Source organism: Jatropha curcas, chromosome 8 (genome assembly GCF_041381405.1).
Source record: "Jatropha curcas cultivar XTBG-Jc1 chromosome 8, XTBG_Jcur_1.0, whole genome shotgun sequence".
Classification (NCBI taxonomy): domain Eukaryota; kingdom Viridiplantae; phylum Streptophyta; class Magnoliopsida; order Malpighiales; family Euphorbiaceae; genus Jatropha; species Jatropha curcas.
This window is the reverse complement of record NC_143158.1, coordinates 1,035,881-1,055,010: the sequence shown is the minus strand read 5'-3', so window position 1 is coordinate 1,055,010 and position 19,130 is coordinate 1,035,881. Positions and strand designations below refer to the sequence as shown.

The 19,130-nt window shown below is 37.0% G+C and overlaps 4 protein-coding genes and 1 non-coding gene across 5 annotated transcripts; 2 read left to right on the top strand and 3 right to left on the bottom strand.

The window, feature by feature from the left end:
* The first annotated feature begins 834 nt into the window (after positions 1-834).
* Positions 835-2,916, top strand: LOC105637631 (Core-2/I-branching beta-1,6-N-acetylglucosaminyltransferase family protein). The gene has a single exon (XM_012221164.4). The coding sequence runs from the start codon at positions 1,618-1,620 to the stop codon at positions 2,731-2,733; it is 1,116 nt and encodes a 371-aa protein (XP_012076554.1). The 5' UTR covers positions 835-1,617; the 3' UTR covers positions 2,734-2,916.
* A 2,170-nt stretch (positions 2,917-5,086) lies between these two features.
* LOC105637630 (ENTH/ANTH/VHS superfamily protein) lies at positions 5,087-7,955 on the bottom strand. Its single transcript, XM_012221163.4, has 2 exons — positions 7,536-7,955; positions 5,087-7,432 (listed from the first exon to the last, which is right to left on the bottom strand). The coding sequence occupies exon 2, from the start codon at positions 7,381-7,383 to the stop codon at positions 5,368-5,370; it is 2,016 nt and encodes a 671-aa protein (XP_012076553.1). The 5' UTR covers positions 7,384-7,432; positions 7,536-7,955; the 3' UTR covers positions 5,087-5,367.
* Positions 7,956-8,817: 862 nt separating this feature from the next.
* On the top strand, positions 8,818-8,890 carry TRNAR-CCG (transfer RNA arginine (anticodon CCG)). The gene has a single exon. It is a non-coding gene; the product is annotated as a tRNA-Arg (tRNA).
* A 175-nt stretch (positions 8,891-9,065) lies between these two features.
* Positions 9,066-14,361, bottom strand: LOC110008599 (uncharacterized). The gene is made up of 19 exons (XM_020680980.3): positions 14,080-14,361; positions 13,828-13,984; positions 13,656-13,727; positions 13,500-13,571; positions 13,299-13,370; positions 13,116-13,187; positions 12,499-12,570; positions 12,321-12,392; positions 12,143-12,214; positions 11,864-11,935; positions 11,687-11,758; positions 11,424-11,495; positions 11,124-11,192; positions 10,771-10,836; positions 10,595-10,639; positions 10,386-10,450; positions 9,876-10,252; positions 9,564-9,759; positions 9,066-9,454 (listed from the first exon to the last, which is right to left on the bottom strand). The coding sequence occupies exons 1-19, from the start codon at positions 14,159-14,161 to the stop codon at positions 9,279-9,281; spliced, it is 1,953 nt and encodes a 650-aa protein (XP_020536639.1). The 5' UTR covers positions 14,162-14,361; the 3' UTR covers positions 9,066-9,278.
* Positions 14,362-15,765: 1,404 nt separating this feature from the next.
* Positions 15,766-17,037, bottom strand: IAA29 (indole-3-acetic acid inducible 29). The gene is made up of 4 exons (XM_020680982.3): positions 16,710-17,037; positions 16,387-16,637; positions 16,195-16,291; positions 15,766-16,107 (listed from the first exon to the last, which is right to left on the bottom strand). Exons 1-4 carry the CDS (start codon positions 16,925-16,927, stop codon positions 16,056-16,058), a joined length of 618 nt encoding a protein of 205 aa, XP_020536641.1. The 5' UTR covers positions 16,928-17,037; the 3' UTR covers positions 15,766-16,055.
* Positions 17,038-19,130: the final 2,093 nt, after the last annotated feature.

Below are 19,130 nucleotides of genomic sequence, written 5' to 3'. Positions count from 1 at the left end.
AAATTAGCTCTTTTCCCTAATTTTTATGGATTTTGGTATTGGAATTGAGTTTTGTCCTAATATTGATCTAAGCACAATACAGAATCTGTTAAAATTAGTAATGGGTATTTGACAGACATCTCATTACTATGTCCCAAAAAGCAAGCAGTTAAAGATTCAACCTTTCATTAAGTAGATAATTTAATTTTGTGCCAGAAAATTCAGTTTGGTAATTAAAGGACCTGAACTGACATTTAAAGAAAAGAAATGGGCTACTTTGCATTGACTGATGGAGGCCAGGCATATGTCACACTCGTAACTTTTTGAGGCATAACTCAGCTTGCCTACATGTGGGGTAAATGACAGTAATTCTGTGTTTGGATTCTGAGAAAGCAGCACTTAGCCAAAGCTTAGCTGCTTCTGGATCCTAAAAAGTAATTATTAAAGAGAAAATACTTGAAAGAAAGAAACTACCTTTTTTTTTTTTTTTTTTTCCAAGTCCTTGAGAATCTTCTTAGAAATTTGTGCTTTTGATTACGTTACTTCTTTTTCCAGCAATTTTTTTTGCAGTGATGGCTTTTCTCATGCATCTAAGCAATAATGTGAGTACTCTGGTATGTATTAATCCGTGAATGGAATTTCTGAATCCATTGACTCTGGTCAGTATCATCAACACTCAGTTTTTCTTTTAAATATAATACGTAACGATAGTGAAAACCCTAACACTGTAGTAATTAAATAAGTGAAGTGATTTACTGTGTAAAATTACCTTGTTTTGTAATATTGAAAACATGGTTGGAGTTGATTGAAAAGGACAATCACTTGCTGGAGGAAAGGAAAGGAGACACGACACAGAAGGAAAGAGATTGAAGGAACTACTCAAATTGAAAATAAAAGGTAAAACAGCACAATAGTAATTAACCAAAACATCAGAGAGGACAGCACAGGCATGAGATTGGGTGGATAGTAAGAGTGGGAAGCATGCTCGCTGGCACTATTTGGATGTTCTTCCTTTTTTGGATGTGCCCTGCATAATTCATTCCTGTAAAATAAAGTTGCTGATAGAAAATCTGTAGGGAGGTAAAACCCATTTGGCTGTTCTTTTCTTCTCCTTTAGCATCCAACAATGACAACGAAATTTTTATATATTACTCGAACCTGGCTCTAATTGGCTGGATACAATAAAGACTCGATCTGGTTCGTAAAAGCTGGTTTATTGGGTCCGAATGCACATGACAATCCGTCCGGCCCAAGACCATCAGGTATTCTGATTTTCTGAACATCAATTTATAGCCATAGGTCCTCTTTAATTTGCATGCTTGCCACGTTTGCATTTTCGCATCATATTCAACCCCACTATTTTCAAATAGTCTCCACTTACCTGAAACGCCAAAATAAAAATATCTTCTCTAATTCGAAATTATAAAATGGATTAGAATTTAATTTTTGAAAATTTTTGTCTTAAAAGAAGCTTTAACCGTTTTGCTTTGTATTATATGGTTGATTAGGTTATCTCCGCCGTTGATTTGGCATATCACCAAATCCTACTTTTTATCTCTCTAAATCAGTCACTCATACTATGTTTTTTCTCAGCAGAAGAACGGAAAAATATTTTGAAAAAAAAAAAAAAATTAAAACATGTTGTCTCCAACTCCACTCTCTCTTCTCTGTGCTCTGCTCCTCTGTTTGCCCTTAGCCGTAATTTTCACTATTACTAGCCCCACCACCACCGCCACAACCACCGCATCCACCACCAAGAACTATCAGAAACTGAAAATCAAAACCATCATTTCACTTCCACGACCGCCTCGCCCTCCTCCCCCGCAAGACGACGAATCGCTTTTCCGACTTGCAGCCGGAATAAATCCGAGACCCGTTCGTCGGAAGAAAATAGCATTCCTGTTTCTCACCACCACACCCCTCCACTTTGCTCCGCTATGGGAACTTTACTTTGACCAAGCTCCCAAACAACTATTTAACATCTATATCCATGCGGATCCGAGTTATAAGTACGACCCGCCGTTCTCAGGCATGTTCGCTAACCGAGTTATTCACTCCGAACCTGCGAAACGGTTCACCCCTACTCTCGCCTCGGCGGCGCGTCGTTTACTTGCACATGCGCTCGTCCACGATCCTTCAAATGCCATGTTTGCTCTCCTGTCACCATCTTGCATTCCCTTGCACTCTTTTAATTTCACCTACAAAACGTTGGCTCGATCCAAGAAGAGCTTCATCGAGATACTCAGAAACGAGAGTTGGGCGTACGACAGATGGGCGGCGCGTGGTCCAGACGCGATGCTACCGGAGGTGAAGCTAGAGGATTTTCGGATTGGGTCCCAATTTTGGGTGTTGTCACGTGAGCACGCGAGGGTCGTCGTTGGTGACCAGATGATATGGGCTAAATTCAATAAGACGTGCGTAGTAGAGGACGCGTGTTATCCGGAGGAGAATTACTTTCCTACCCTTATCCACATGAAGGACCCACGAGGGTCAGTTTCTGCCACGTTGACACACGTGGATTGGAGGGATAGCTTTGACGGACACCCACGCATGTACGAGGCGAGCGATGTGGGGTCAGATCTAATAGTGGCTTTGAGAAACAGCAGGCCTAGGTATGGTGATGATGAGGGTCGGAACGGCTCAGATTCGTCTGTGAGGCGACGACATGACCCATTCTTGTTCGCTAGAAAATTCTCTCCCGACTCGATCCAACCATTGATGAGTATTGCGAAGGAGGCCATCTTAAAAGATTAGAAGAATGTAGAGCAATGATAAATGGCATTGTTGTAAAATGTAAATCATAGTGGGGGGGTTTAGTCTGAAGGCGGCAACTGTATAGAAAGATAAATTCAGTTTTTACTTTGTATTTTTTTAATCTCGTGTGTATGATGTAATAACATACAGAAGCATGAAAATGAAAGCTTTGTTTTTTTTTTCCTTTTTTTTCACTAAACGACAGGAAATGAGTCCTTAATGTATAAAGACAAAAAAGGGTCGGTGGAGGAGATCAAGTGGTTTATTTTTACTGGAGTGAGAAGTTATTTTACTGTATGGGAGGTGTTAGGTTATTATTCTTGCAACCCAATGGTCAAACTGTAATGTACTTAGTTGTTTGTCCTTTGATTTTGTAGGCTTAGCCTGGACCGGACAGTAGAATAAAAAGCCAAAATTAAAATCCTTGCAATAGAGATCCTGTTTCATGTGGGACTTGGGCTTAGGATTGCGAGAAGATTTTTGGGCATTTGAATCAGAATTTTGTGTTGTGTTATGTGTCAATTGGAATAAAAGTTCTGAGTTTGTTTTCTTTTATCGGGCCACATTCACCAATATTTCTCTGGCCCATCTGCCGAGAGTGCCACAAATGTACAATCCCGTCGGAAATTCCTTGCCTACACCCCCGATGTATAGGGTGCAAGTCAATAAAAATTTATTTTAATTATTAGTGTTGATCTAATCGATTGGGAACAAGAGGACAAAGGACTGGTCAATGCGAATTGGCAGAACCGGTGATTTGCTTAGCAGTTGATATCTCCATTCCCAGATTGACATAAATCTTAGGTTAGGTATACTGTAATTATGCAATTGACTAATTACTCATATTTCAGCTACTTTGTCCTCAACGCAGCTGCACAAAAAAGGTAGATTTTTTTTTTTTTTCAAATATCTGATAATTAACCGAACCTAAAGAAACCACTCAGGGTGGGCGTGCAAGGTAGACGACAACTGTACCTCAGCCTGGGGTTCCACTCTCTTCGCATTTAACGACAACAATGATATCTTGTTAGTTGTGAATTGTATTTTTCAAACGAAAACAGGGAAGAAGAGGGAGAGAGAGAGAGAGAGAAAAAAGGAAGAGTGTGGGTCATTGTTGCTAAAGCTGTTAATGGGTTGCGCGAAATCTGTGGACATAGTTTCATGTAAAAGTTGTTTTCAACAAACCACAAAAGAAGACAATCAAGTTCTTTTCAATGTATTTATTGATTATGCCTCTACTAATTAATACAGACCATCCATTCCCACGATCTGATGGATCCGAACCCGGATCCATTTGGGTCTCGTCTTAACAGGAAAGGTGATCCTTATAAAGTAGTTCTAATTGCTGTGGTCCATGTGGCCACCTCTAATTTTTTGGTGAACCACCGCCTACCACCCAATTCAAGGCTGCTCAATCATGACGACAAAAGAAAAAGAAATTACAGGTCAAGGAATTTAGAAAACAGATAATGGGGCTTAAAGAAAAAGATAGATGGTATCCAATGCCATTCTTTAGAAAGAATAATTAAGTACAGGATTATGGATTCTTTAATTCCTGCACCAACATATCCTAAGTGGAGAATCAATGAAGATGAAAGGAAGTTTCTAGCTTTACATGGACAAGATCATCCATTTGCTTCTCATATAAGAATTTGGATCATGCAACTTTATAATAGAAGATGAATACATAGCTTATAATGTTTTATCATTACTCAGTTGGCCTTTTGCTTGATTACTCGCCAATTTCAATCTGCTTTGATCTAAAACTTACATTGTTATTGACGCTGGCTTTTCTATCTATGACAAGCCAACTACTTGAACCACATTCATACCATGTTGTTTTGTAGTGATATTTGATGGTTTTGAATGTGTCTTTTTCCTAGATTTGTTTCCTTTTACATTCTGAACAAGAAATTCAACATCAATTTATAAAAACATCTACTTTTCCCTATATTGCCTGCTTTCTCAAACAACTAAGTAATATCTTTAATAGTATAAGGTATTTAGGTCAAGTAACTACTAAATGAATCAAGCCTTACCAACACCAAACTTTTAGTGGGGAATATAAATTGAGAATTTTTCCCTTTCGAAAACGACCTTGAAACCAAGAAAAGAACATCAATTAGCATGCTATGAAGCTTACAGCCTACCTTCTCTATCTTTAAATAAAATTCATCAAGGCACAACTAAGGGTATTATACAGGCCTTCGTACTAAAGTAACTAGTTAGTTTGAAAAAGAAAGAAAAGTAAATTCAAGGACAAGTATTTTCCACAATTAATCCAAGTGAGTTACAATTTCTAATCAAATTTATGCTCTTAAACAAAGAAAAGTATTAAAGTTCAACATAAAGATATCAAAGAAAAATGCTAATATTACAAAGCACAACGAGATGCCATGATTTGAATTACATACAGGTCTCCCATACATCAAAATGCCCCACAATCATTAGTTTATAGAATTCAGTCTCTCCTTCTGCCTCTCCCTCTCAACCCCATTTAATTTGTGCAAAAATTGCAGAAAATAACATCATAAGCGATTGGGAAAAACAACACTAAAAAGATAAACATAACATGAACAAAGAGCAGTTCTATAGATGAACGGAAAAAAAAAAAAAAAAAAAAAAAAAAAAAAATCAGTAAGGGGTATAGTAATACCCGGCCGGTGGCCCCATTCCATTGACTGGTGGCATTCCATAAGGCATCATTGGCATTGGCCCCGGTCCGGCAGTGTAGTATCCATTGCCATTGATCTTGGCCAAACTAGCTTGGCCTTGCATTCCATCCTTTGCATATTGCTGCCATACTTGCTGCTCCTGGACAAGCAAGTGTTGTTTTTTCTCCATATCAGACATTTGCACGTATGAAGGAGGTGGAATGCTCAAAGAAGCAGCAAAAGGATCCTGATTAACAGTCTGAACTGTTCCATCTGGAGCTGGGAGAGCCAAAACAGGCGTTGCACTCTTCCCTACCGCTGGCAATGCCACACTGCTAGCACTACCTCCACTCAATTGTGTAGTACTAACGTGTTGTCTCACAGTTCCTTGATCATACATGCCACTTAACAACAATGGATCAAAGCCACCACCCAATGTTGCCTTTTGCTTAGATAAATTGCTAGCCGACTCGACCAATGCCAATTCCCAATCTGCCTTACCTGGTTCGGCAGCTGGAGTCTGCCAAGCTGAGGTCACTTGAGGCTCCCCGTTAGATGGAAATGCTTCCCATGATCCATTTCCATTATTAGCAGGTGGCCCAGCAAACAAAGCCAATGCCAATCTATTTCCTTGATCATCTGCAGAGACAACATCGTCCCTCAAATTCACCAAATCTTCAGCAACCTGCGGTTGCTGAGGTGTAGGCTCTGGCTCAGGAGGGGGAGGAGGAGTGTAATTCTCAGGCGGAGGCAATGCCTTAATTTCGTTCATATCAGGTACAGGCTCTTCCTCTTGAGCCACAGGAGGAGCCTCCTCTTTCCTCTCAGGGCTCTTGGGCCGCTTGGCCCTATCCCTGACAAACTCCTCCAAAGTTTCCAACAATTTACTAGTAATCTTCTGCACATCTGGATACTCTGAGGATCTAGCCACACCAGTATCCTTACACCAATTATAAAATATAATTAGCTCATCAATCTGTTTCCCTGCACTGGCATAAGCATCAAAGGCCTTCACACAATCTGGATACTCCATGTCAAAGAATTTGTCCAACAAAACAGCCAAAACCTCACATATATCTGCATACAACTGAAAACTCTCCCTCACAACTGGATAAAGCGCAATTAGTATCATTCTGCTGTTCTTGGCTAATCCAGTAGGCCGACATGACAAGAACCTATCCAATAACCTCTGCAAATGAGCCATCTTGCCAAAAATTCTCTCAGGTTTCATTTCCCTCAATGGAGTAACTGCCCTTCTTTCCTCTCGCCCTTCTCCACCATCTCTTCCGACCGCTTCACTCATATCTCCAAATGACCTCGTCCTCCTAGTCATTCCAGGACCTCCATGTCCACTTTCACCCCTATAGTCGCCATAATCATTGTACTCGTATGGTCTCGGTGGTGGTGATCTAAAATCACCTCTGGCTCCATATCTCTCAATTTCACCATGGGCACTGCCGCCTTTCCAGTCCAAATCACCTCTAGCACCATATCTTTCAATTTCACCACGGGCACTGCCGCCTTTCCGGTCAAAAAGCACCAATTCAAGTCTCTGATCTAAATACATGGCATAAGTCCTTACGAAGGCAGAATGATCCCACGAACTCGAGTGGGCCTCATCTCGAAAATCAGACATATTCAAAAGCCTAGTTCCCCTCCTTGTAGCATACAGTATTTCTTCTTGAAACAATGGATCTCCATCGTTTAACAGCCTGTGAATCAGCATCAGCGCCTTGAGCGCCACAATCCAGTCCCTCGTCTTCCCCAGCCGCTTCGACACCGCCGCCACACAGGCGTGCACGTATCCACGAGAATACGATGTCAAGTTCAAGATCTCTCTTATGTATTTCTCATTCGCCGGATCATCGTCGTGGCTCGTCGCCTTCACTATCGCCACTTCTAGCTCCGGTGCCATGTTACTTGCCACCTTGGCTATGCCAATACTTGTTTGATCCTTAACGGTCCCGATAGCTTTGCGGATTGTGCTCGGCGCCATTTCGACCGTTCGATTGAACCAAAATCCCCCTCGATCTAAAGCTTTACCACTGTATTATTGAGCGTAGATGTAAGAATCAATGCAATTCAGTTGTAATCAAGTCATGTTAGTTACTCTAATTATGGTTAGTGAAGTTTGGAGATTATCCTTACCGTTTTCTGTTTTAAGGTTGTTATAGATCTGGTAAGAAGAATTTCCGGTTGGACAGAATGTTGTCGGATCTGTTAATTCCTTCAACAGAAATGGACTAGGAAAGAAGAAGACCGGTAGACCGAAAACGGCAGCCGTTTTATTCTCTCTCTAGATTTTCTCCGTTGGTGTTGGAAATGTGTAAAAATGGAGAAGACATATCAAAGGAAGAAAAAAAAAGTAGATTTAAATACTGGGTTGGGATCCGGATTACACGTGGAGATATTGAAACCGTTGATATGATCAGAGATCTGGAAATGAGAGAGAAACAGCTATATTACCGGAAGTGTCGGGGGCGTGTGCTTTGTCTGAGATAAAGCATCTTTCAATGTGCAATTGGAGTCAAAACGGACAGAAGAGAAGAGGAGGTGAGCCTGGTTTCAAATTTCAATAATATGCGTGTGGGATTATTTTAATTACCATGGTACGCGTACGGTCTACGGTGATGATGACTGTGCGTTTGCCAGTTTGGGCAATCGGTGTGGAGGTTGATCCGGTCGCTTGGTCCCACAGACGAAGGACAGCGGACGAATGGGCAACTTTGGAAAAAAAAAAAAACCATTTGCTGTGATGGAAGTGTTTTTATGGTGTATTAAATTAGTAAACTAATTATTAATCCATTAATCCATTTTAATAGGAATTTCTACAAAGGCAAATCTAGAAAAAAAGCCATTATTTTAAATTATAATATATCATTAAAGCCTGATTTCCTATATTAGTAAATCATAATAAACACTGAATCCATTAGATAATCAGTCAATATTGCAAATTAATTATTGCAATTCAATGTTATTCTCACTTTAAATTCATTAATTCAATGGCGTATTTTCTTTTTTCTAAAAAAAATTATTTTAAAAATTGAATCTTCACTTTATAGTTTTTCTCAAATCACTTGCACAATTTTATACTTTGCTCTCTTTTTAAAACATATGTTATATAGTTTGTTAATTTTTTCGTTTAAATATTGATTTTGTCTATTGACACTCCAAATTTTAAAAAGCATTTAGTTATGCAATAAATAAAATTAAAATTTAAAAATCAAATATAATCCCCTAGTTCTTAACTATTAACCTCAAAAACAAGTTGGTGATGTTTGGTGGAATTAACGCAATCTACAAGTTAAAAAATAAATAAATAAATATATTCAAACTATTTATTTCTTTTTATTGCTAACCTAATTATAGTACTTTCCTGTTGAAAGCTGAAAAATGTGATGATTAGTTATTAGACTTCAAATAACACTGTGATCGCGTGGCCTAATGGATAAGGCGCTCGCCTCCGGAGCGGGAGATTGTGGGTTCGAGTCCCACCGTGATCGATTTATGATATTTTTATTTTTTCCCTCAAATACTTTTTACAGTTCATTCATTTCCTGCCGACAAATGCATATTAATTATTCTTTGGGATGCACAACAATAAATTCTTTCAAAGCGCATCACAATCCCTACCTTAAAGTTTGCCACAAAAATACCCACAACCATCTAAATATAAGAAGCAGTAGAAAGGGCCACTGAAACCAAACTTTTATTATCTTTACAATTCTAACATACAATTCTTCATATGTCATCCTTACATTTTACAGAGCATCATTGATCCCAACCTTCCAATTATGTTAGGAAGCATCAGATCACCAGAGTAAATAAACAAGAACTTCTATTTAGAAAACTTTTCTCTTGAAAGCCAAAAACCACAATTATATAAATTTATTATTTCCCAAGTGGATCTCTGAGAATTTGGATGTGTTTGTGAGAATCCCTTATCCGCCATAGATATACTACAGAACAGATGATGATCACAAGCGCAGCTGCACATCCTACTGCAATCCCAACAACTTTTCCTACATGCTTCTTGTCTCGCTTGGAAGAGTCTGTACCATCAGAGACTGAAAAAATATACATATGTATATATATACATATATGAACTTGATTAATAATCAAAGAAACTGCAACCCAGAAGCTAAAAATATGAGATACTGCATGACTGTGACAAACCTTGAGAAACATGAATTGCTGACACTAAAGGTCCATATGTGCTCTGTAACGGTATGCAACAAGTCCCTTTCCCAGCCCAAAAAAAGTGAATGACCATGACGGTATTTGTCACATTTGCCTCGAAGGTTCTAACCAAAGCTCTTTTGGATCCGCCAGCTTCTTTTTGAATGTTAAAGTCCTGGAGAACTTTCTTCCCCTACGTACACAATCCTTATTAGTGCTTTTAGATACGAGAGGCAAAGAAGAAGAGACAGGGTTAGATGTACACTGACTTTCCATTGTGTTACAAAGAGTTTGAAGTTTTCAACATACCTGAATGTAAACGTCAAAGATGCGCCTCCCAAGACCCTTCCAAGACTGAGATATGTCATCCATTACTATCTCTGCAAAGTGAAGCTCAACGTTGTATCTCCCATTCTTTAACCCAAGACCATAGTACCTCAGTGAGCTTGCTGATATCCTTGCTGTCTTATAGAGCTCAGATTCCAAAGTTACTGTGATTTGAGAATCTGTCTGTGCTATATATTTAGGTGCAGGATTGGAGATGAAATTCCCAACATTGCTCACAGCCCACATATTGTTAGAGCTTGTGAGAAGTGTTGCAGCTCCCAGCATTTCAGAATCATCATTATATTCAATGCCAGATGCAGACGTTTGGCTAGGGCCTCCACACTTGATGGAGAATGTGGCTGCAATAGAAGTAGCAGGGCTTTTACAATCGGAAGATCAGCTTTACAAGAATAACAATCTCAAACTTTGGTGAACATATTTTAAAGGAAGTTTTTATCTTAGAATTACAGAAGTTCTGACGGCTTTACATACAGGATGGAAGTTTGTTGTTGCATTTTAAATCATCTTGAACGCATTGCAGCATCCCAGAAACCTTGCTGCTTCCATTATAATTCATTTGGTTAAAGAAAAATAGGAGTGATCCAAAGTAACAAAGAAAAGGATTCACTGCATCAGGTTAAGAAATTCTAGAAGAGTCGTCTGTGTATATTTATATCAATAAATTATGCGAGCAATCTTACTTGTCCTGCAAGCCATTTGCATTAATGGATGTCCCAACAACAATCCTGAAGAATAAAACAAAGTCATTACAGTATGACCACTTTCATAAAATATTTGAGAATACATAAATACTGCCACCGTGTAGCTAATACCACACCAGTGGCTTGGGAAGAGGAGGCAGCAAAGATTTACTTACGTAGATGGTACAACTTTGGTAAGATTTTGTGGCAAATTTCCAGAAAGAGGATTGAATGAGACATCTCTGCCATGAAACAATCAATTAAAATTTGGCCATATGGTTAGAATGCAACTTATCATAATTCACATTGCAAATACCATGAACCATCATAGTAATTACATTACCACCGTTCATTTTCAAGCGGCTTTGTTTGAATAACAATGATAAATTTGGTCCACAATTGACATGACTTGATTGATTTCAACTTCAAATAAAATGTATATAAGATAGTATGTACCACATGATCATGCGTACACTAATAAAATTGAATATCTGAACAAAAAAGGAATACCGAAGGAAGGATCACTTACATTGCAATAAGCTGTGGACCTATGATATTTGCAGGTAGCTCCCCATTCAAGTTGTTATTCCCAAGATACCTGAGACATAATTGTTTTTGTAAGCAATCACAGGCTATGAAAACATATAAAATTTCCTGACAAGTACAAGAAGGAATTATCAGGGGAAAAAGAGAGATACTCTTTCCTTGCCACATTTCAGATGGCGTGTAGTTCAGCATAAGCAAACAGAGTGTAATTAGTTGACGACTCAGAATTATTACTTGCAGCATTACAATAGAAGTAGCATTAAGCAGTAAAACTAAAACTTACATATATTGTAGGGCAGTTAAATCTTGAAATGAATCTGGAATTGGACCTGTCAACTTGTTGAAACTCAAGTCCCTGTCATAACAATATCATCCAGACAGCAACCAGATAAAATTCAGAAAATGAAAAGAAATGCTGAAAATCTTTTAGCTTTATAGAAATTAGGCTAGTGACTGGAAGTCAAAATTAGAAAATAGATATTTTTGAAACAAAAAAGAAGCATATCAATGTCCAGAAAACGTAACTTTAATGTCAAAGGTACTTACAGTAGTTTCAACTGGGAAAAAGTTCCAAGTTGTTCTGGAATTTGTCCTGAAATTAGAGAGTTCCGCAAGATCCTGCAACCAAAATGGACAATGGCATTCACCTAGCCTAATACAAGAAAAATGTTTTTGAAAAAAAAAAAAAAAGAATGCTTTCAGAAATTAAGTAGAAAATCTTACAATATGGATAAATTTGTTTGATTTTTCAAGAACTCAAGAGAAGAATCTTCACCGCTAAGATCACCAATTCTCCTGTAAGGAACAGACTGACGTCAAAGATACTCTCATGTAGTACCTACTGTCAAATTAATATGAACAAATGGAGGGAACAAGTGGAAAGAAAAAAGGCCACAGACATCCAGCAGTATAGCAGAACTGATTTAGGAGCTATCATTATTTCAGGACAATAGCATATGATATGATGCAAAAAAACTTTACTCCTAATTTAAATAGACTTACAGGTCTTCCAGTTTGTTAAGAGCACTAAAACTGCTAGGGATTGGACCTTCAAGCTTTGTACCTTGAATTCGCCTGTAGGTGAGAAAATTCAACAGTTCATACATGCACCACAATTAATTAAAACAAATGATATATTTATAAAACCAGAGCAGTGTAGCTTAAGAGAGATCACGCATACAAGACCCTAAGTTCTGTAAGAGTCCCAAAAAAGTCTGGAAGCTTTCCGGTAAAGGGATTATCAGATGCCCAGCTGTAACAAAGAACAGGTCCACCCAAAAAAAAAAAAAAAAGATTATGACCTCATTATATAAAATTCAGCTGTCAAAAACAGTGTTCAATGATCTACAGGAAAGTACAGAATCTGAAGGGATTTCAATTTTGCAAATTCTTGTGGTATTGGTCCACTTACTCCGCTGCTATCAATATACCTGAAATGGAAGTGCAAACAGTTGTTGGTCAGATTGGACAGCAAGAAAAGAAAAATAAAAAACATGCACAGGATGACCAAGTGCACGAAGTATTCCACATTCGTGAGTTCTGAAGAGGGCTAATGTATGCAGCCTCCCCACGCTATTGCAGAGAGGCTGTTTTTTTGGCTCAAATCCATGACCTCTATATGACAACTGGAGTAACTTTAAAATTACACCGAGCAACCTTCCAAAAAAGACATGAATGATGCTTTAAAATAGCAGGAAGATACAAAGCTAACATCTCTGCCACATGCGTATTGTTCTCAAAGGTGCAATGACAAACAAGGTAATAGTGGCATGCAGTTAAGCGGTTCCCATCCGGGAAACTTTTTAAATCCAGATTTAACCAAATTTGGCATCAATCAGTCAAAACAATCGATTGCCTTTATAGTCTTCTTAAAGGGCCCCATTAGTAGGTGTCCATGTAGAGGCAGTAGTAAAAATAAAGATCTGTTAAAGGTACCATGACTTCAGATTTCATACAATACAAGTATACAACTTACAATTGCTGTAAGGAGGTCAAGCTTCCCAGGGTTTTGGGTAATGGTCCAAGGAAATTGTTTGAGCTAAAACTTCTGTGAAATGAAAGGAAACCAGAAAATTAGTATTGACTCCGAAGACCAATTAAAGATTAATATTAACATATAAACAGAAAGATATCTGAAAAATTGCAAACAGCACTTAACAGAGAAAGCAACTTGGTCAGATTTCCAAGCTCTGAAGGCACCAGACCTGTGAGATTATTGATGCCTAGGCTGCTGTTCCATTGTCAAATATACAGAGGAAATTTAAGAAAATCTAAACATTGACCGGAAATTTCTTAGCATGAAGTTAAAAGAAGAAAAAACTCAGAATACACTATCACGTGAAGCTTGTTAGACATTTACAGGTATTGCATATTTGATAACTGTCCAATTTCAGGAGGGATAGACCCATTCAATACATTTTGACCCAGATTCCTGCAACGTAATTCAGTATTTTTATGTATCAGTAATAAAATTAAAATGGTGAAATGAGAATTCTAAGGAAATTTGGAGTCTTACAAATCCATTAGCTCCTTAAGCATAAACAGTTCACTGGGTATCTCACCAGAAATATCCAAAGCATAAATCTTCCTGAATTACGTAGGAAAGAGAACAAAATACTTAGCATCAACAAACCATTATAGCTAAGAAATAGCAAAGGTAGAAATTTGGTGATTATATATGGACTGACAGGTGAGTTATGTGGCAGGTGTTGCCAATGCAGTCACAATGAACTCTTGGATTAGCATTTTCATTGGACCAAGTTGCATTTTGGACGCAAGGATCAGTAGTAATATTCAATTTGCCCCTCAAGTTCCAGTAATCTATCATCTTATTGAGTGCATTCACTGAACAAGACAGATAAGATAACCGTTTAAATTTTACAGTACAAAAAAGCATAAAAGGTGTTTGATTTATTCAAAAATCAAAAAAGTAGAGAGACCTTCACTAGGATCGGTGGTGGGCTGCGCAAAAGCAACCTGAAGAACCCAAATAATAAAAAAACAGAAGCTCAAGAACCTCATCTTACTGAACAGCAGCAAAGAGCACTCTCAAACACAGAGAGGGCGAGGACGGCTACAAATTTATAGATAACAAGACAAAGCGCAAATAAGGAATTTTAAATTGTGATTTATTGAAGGTATGGATCCAGTACAAGAACAAGCAACAAAATAGAGCCATTGAAGTCCAAGTTTTCTGGTTTTAAAAAATAAAGATGTAATTTCTCAAAAGTATTATTTTGACCATGCTTTTAAAGTAAAGAGTAGTGATAGTGACGTATGAACAAAACTATTGCAAGTGGCATAGACTTTTCTCCTATGCTTTTGACCGTTTCATTTGGCACTAGAAATCGAATGGTGGGAATCAAGTTAGAGTCCATGCTTAAGATATTAGCAGAAAAGGACATTTTTATATCCATTCTCCGTGTCTCTTTCTCTGCGATGCATCAACACAAACAGATAGTGAGTGCCTAGGGGCTTGTAAATGCTTCATGGACCCTGTACTTTCTCGTTGACTCGTCCAATTTATTTCCATGGCAACACAAATCGGGTGTGGGTGATTAGCGAAAGAGAATTTATTAAAAAAAAAATGCAGAAACCTCCTTGGAGCTGATCCACCAACATGTCAGAGTCTTAAGCCGGCAAATGGTTGTTTCAACCTTTTCTCTATAATTCTGACAAATTGCAGATAATAGCAGATAAAAGATGTTCTTTGTCCATTCTCTGTGTCTCACTGAGTGCTTAGCTAAGAGAGAAAAAAAAAAAAAAAGGGCGTTTCAAGCACTAGGAAATAATATACTTGTACGTACTGCAAGTGAAAAGGAACTGTTGATTTATTGACGCGAGTAGTGTCGTGTCGTTTCATATTTATTAATTGTTTTACATTTATACGTGGTCGTTCGACGACCGCACAAGTGCATCACCTTACATTATAAAAAATTATGCAAAACGGCGTCGCAGGCTTGGTTTGGATCAACTCGGTCTCAATCATGATTCAACGGCAAAAACGACCTTCTTCGGCCTGTGGGCTTTCTTAGACAATTTAGTAGGCCTTCGTTCATTCGATTCATTTTGTTGGAACTCGGTCTACAAAGGCCCAACCTTAAAATATTTTAAAATATTTATTTAATTCTTCTTATTTAGTAAGTTCACATTTACAATTTCCATTTTGTTTTATACCTTAAAGGGACAAAGTACTCGTTCTCGATTATTTAAAGAAACTTTATAACTAATGCTTGAATTTAATATCTTTGACTAAGAAAGAAGGGATCCTACCATCTCACCCCACCTCTCGAATTTTACGATTTGATTATTAATAAAAGTAAAGTAAAATTTTCTAAAAAAAGAATTAATCACAACTTAATTCCTGTCCAACTGACAGAAGGTACCTTCTATGAATTGTATTTTGATCCATAATTATAAAACAATACAAACGCATTTTTATTAATTTATTTGTCATTTATAATAATAAATTTTCATATAATTTAAAAACAAGCAAGTAACTTCAAACTGTGTAATTGAACAATTTAAAAAAAAATGATTTAATAGATGAAAGAAATAGTGTAAACCGTCTCTAATCATCAGCCATTAATAGAATTTTATAATAACATTTTTTCATATCATAAGAATGGAAAATCAATAATCTTCTTTCACATTAATATATCCAATTTGCGTAACAAAAGATTAAATATATTGCATTAAATAACAGCTAATTTTCGTTTTCTCTCTCATATTTCTACGTATATAGCTTAGGTTAAGCTCTACTTCACCACTTTCACTCATTTTCTACAAGTACTTATTCCATCAAATTCCACAGCAACAGCAAGTATATTACAGTCACAATAGAAAACAAAAGAAACATATATAATCTAATTGATATATATATATATATATATATATATATATATAATTGCAATTTTCAACGACCATTTCTCAGCAACTCCAGACGCTGCACAGACTCAGTGAAAGTCCTGCAAAATTCCATCAATGTCAGAATTTTTTTAAAGAGAAGGTAAAAGTGAAAATACAAATGGGAAATTATTATTCATTATACGTACTGCCATGGTACGTCTGCTGCAAGTAGCCAGTCTCCATCTTTGTCTAGGTACGTCAATGTGTAGTTATTTGGAGTACTATCTTTCTCTGCAAGTTGGCCTGTGGAGAACGAAAGATCAAGAAATTGATTAATTTATAATTTATAGTATTAATTTTAATAATAAGGTAGAATTAGAAGAAGCAGTACTACTCACACTGGGAAAACATACTAATCAAGGAGTTTGTAAGTGTTTGATAAGAGTGGAAAAGCCTAAGATCGACTTTTCTTGCTATTGCCACTCCTTCCATTTTCACCTTCACATAAATAGAGTTATTTTCTTTCCCACCACCACCACCAGCCACCCTATTTTTCAAAATACGGCCACTTTGTTGGTGGTGAAGCGCCTTCTTCCGCCACGATTTAATCGGCGGCCAACCCACCACATGATCATCATCTTCACCCTTGCTGTATATTCAAGAATTAAATTAATTAATAAAGTTTCAATTTTTCATATAAAAAATTAAATAATACACTTACTTGTTAAGGCGACAAGAGATTCTCTTATTTGCTCTATTATTCTCATCATCTTCGTCATTAGGGTGTCCACTCCATAAAAGCAAAGGCAAAGCTTCAGATTTTGAAGCGTCTTTTAGCTTTACAAAGGCATCTTCAAAGCAACGCTTCTTACTAATCTCTAATGAACAGGCATCAATAGGATTTTGGGTAGAGAGGGAAAGACCTAAATGAAGCTCCATAAATCAAAAGAAGAAATGGGTTTAACGGAATGGAGTTGTCAACTCGATTGAAACTGTGAAGCGTATAAATAGAGAGAGACAGATAGAGAGAAGGAGACAGACGAAATTGGACATTGTCTTGAAAGAAGAGAGGAAGTTAAAGACAGCATGGAAGTTGGGTCGGGAAAAAGCCTGGCAATGATATGGACAGGTGAGGAAAAAGGTGCACCAATGTGCTTGGACCGCTTAAGCCCATGGTTCGGTCTTTCTAATCTTTCAGTTTTTAACCAATTTGTCTTTGCGTCCCCACGTTAACAATCTCAGCTTCCCTTTTCTTTCTTTCTTTCTTTCTTTCTTTTCAATTCCACTTAACTGTCTACGTCTAATTTTCCGGGAAATCCATTTTTTTCTTATTCGCAACGGATTCAAAAGCTTTAATCCTAATTATTGAAAGAGCTTTATTTAGATACTATCCGGAACACTGTTGCAAACCCAACAAAAAAAAAAAACAAAAAAAAGAACATAATACGAGTTAAGATTTATTTTCTTTAACGAATTAATGTTTTTGTGTTAATTTAATTTGTATAAAATTTAAAGACTTGTTCCAAACCTAATTGATTAACTATTCTCAAAGCATCATAATCATGTGTTTCTTGACTAGATTAACTATCATACATGTTTGATAAAATTAATTATTTTAGTAATTATTAGTTGTTTTGAAGTCTTTCAAACTGTTTAATCAGTATTTCATCAAACTAAAAAGAGTAATATATCATAATCTGTTCCGCTTGCTTAAATACTAAACACTATGACGCATATAGTAGTAGTTCAAACAATATTAATAAAATGGAGCCTCCATAGTTTCATCTAATTAATTGGAGAAAAAAAAAACAAAAGAAAAAGAAAACACAAAGACAATATTGTTGTGGTAGTCAGTAGAGACATTATAGTAAGTGCACATGACTTAGTTTATAAACAAGTGAAATGTGTCGGCAGAAGTCCGTCAAACATATCATGATTCATCAACTCTATGATTTCAAGAAGCTCCAAAATAATAGGTATCAAAACATTCTACTGATCCTCTTCCATACAAATCATATGTACTCACACTAATTAAATATTTAATCTCAACTTCTCCTATTTATCATAATTACGATTCTTTCTGTCGGAGTTTAGTTCCACACTTCTTGCTCAATAATGTCAGAGAGAGAAGAAAGATAAGGGAAAATGAACTTAGACAACAGAACCTACTAACATACTATTTCTTTGTGTTTGTGTGTGTGGTAGGGTTCTTATATTCTCATAATATTGAAGCAGAGTTACAGAGATTGTTCCCATGTGAAGTTCACGTGACAGCCAGCGTGGGCGCGGAATGCAGGGCCAGTTTGAGTGCGAAGACAGGTTTAAACCAGCTATGGAATTTCTAATTTGACAAGTCCAATCAAACTGGCTCGATCGTGTGTAGTGGAACCCAACAAAGAGTGAGTACCTTTAGCTGGCACTCATAAATTCAAAGCTCTATAAGTTATAATGCACTAGCCATGGGACTTGGCTGTCTGGATGGGTTTTGTGCAAGTATGGGGAATTGAATAGTTCAAATTAAAACTTGTATAGTGAATGTTGATAGTGTTTTTGAGCAAGTGGGATATGCCAAAGACATTATGGAGAAAAGTTTTACTAATTAGATACCCACATGTTATAGGTTGAGTGGTTATTGTCTTTGTCACTTGTAATCATTCTCTTTGAAAATTTTTTTTTTATTATTATTATTTTTATAATTATTGTTATTTTAACTTGCTTCAAAGATTCATTATAGCAGCGGTGCAATTTTTCTAGTCAGGTGGAAACCTAACTCCAAGCATTTGCCTAATAAAGATAACCAAGTGTAACCTAACTCTAACCCTTTTTTAAATTTCAAAGTGTGATTAATCAAAACAATTGAGCCAAGTCTAAGGAATCGATTGTTTTTTAGACCCACAACACAATTCGTGTAATCACATTTACAGAAATCACCCCTGGTCCCATTGACAAAATGCAAGGAGCCATATGCTTTGAAATGCAAGTGGTATTGTGGGAAGCTATTTCTAATCGCAAAAGCATTTATTTCCTTATCTGCCCAGATAAGATCTCCTTGAAATGAATTATAAAAGCTTGCTAAAGCAGTAAGAGCTTTTTTCAAATTTCAAAGGCCAGGCCTCTGTCCCAAGTTCCCTTCCCTTGAGGA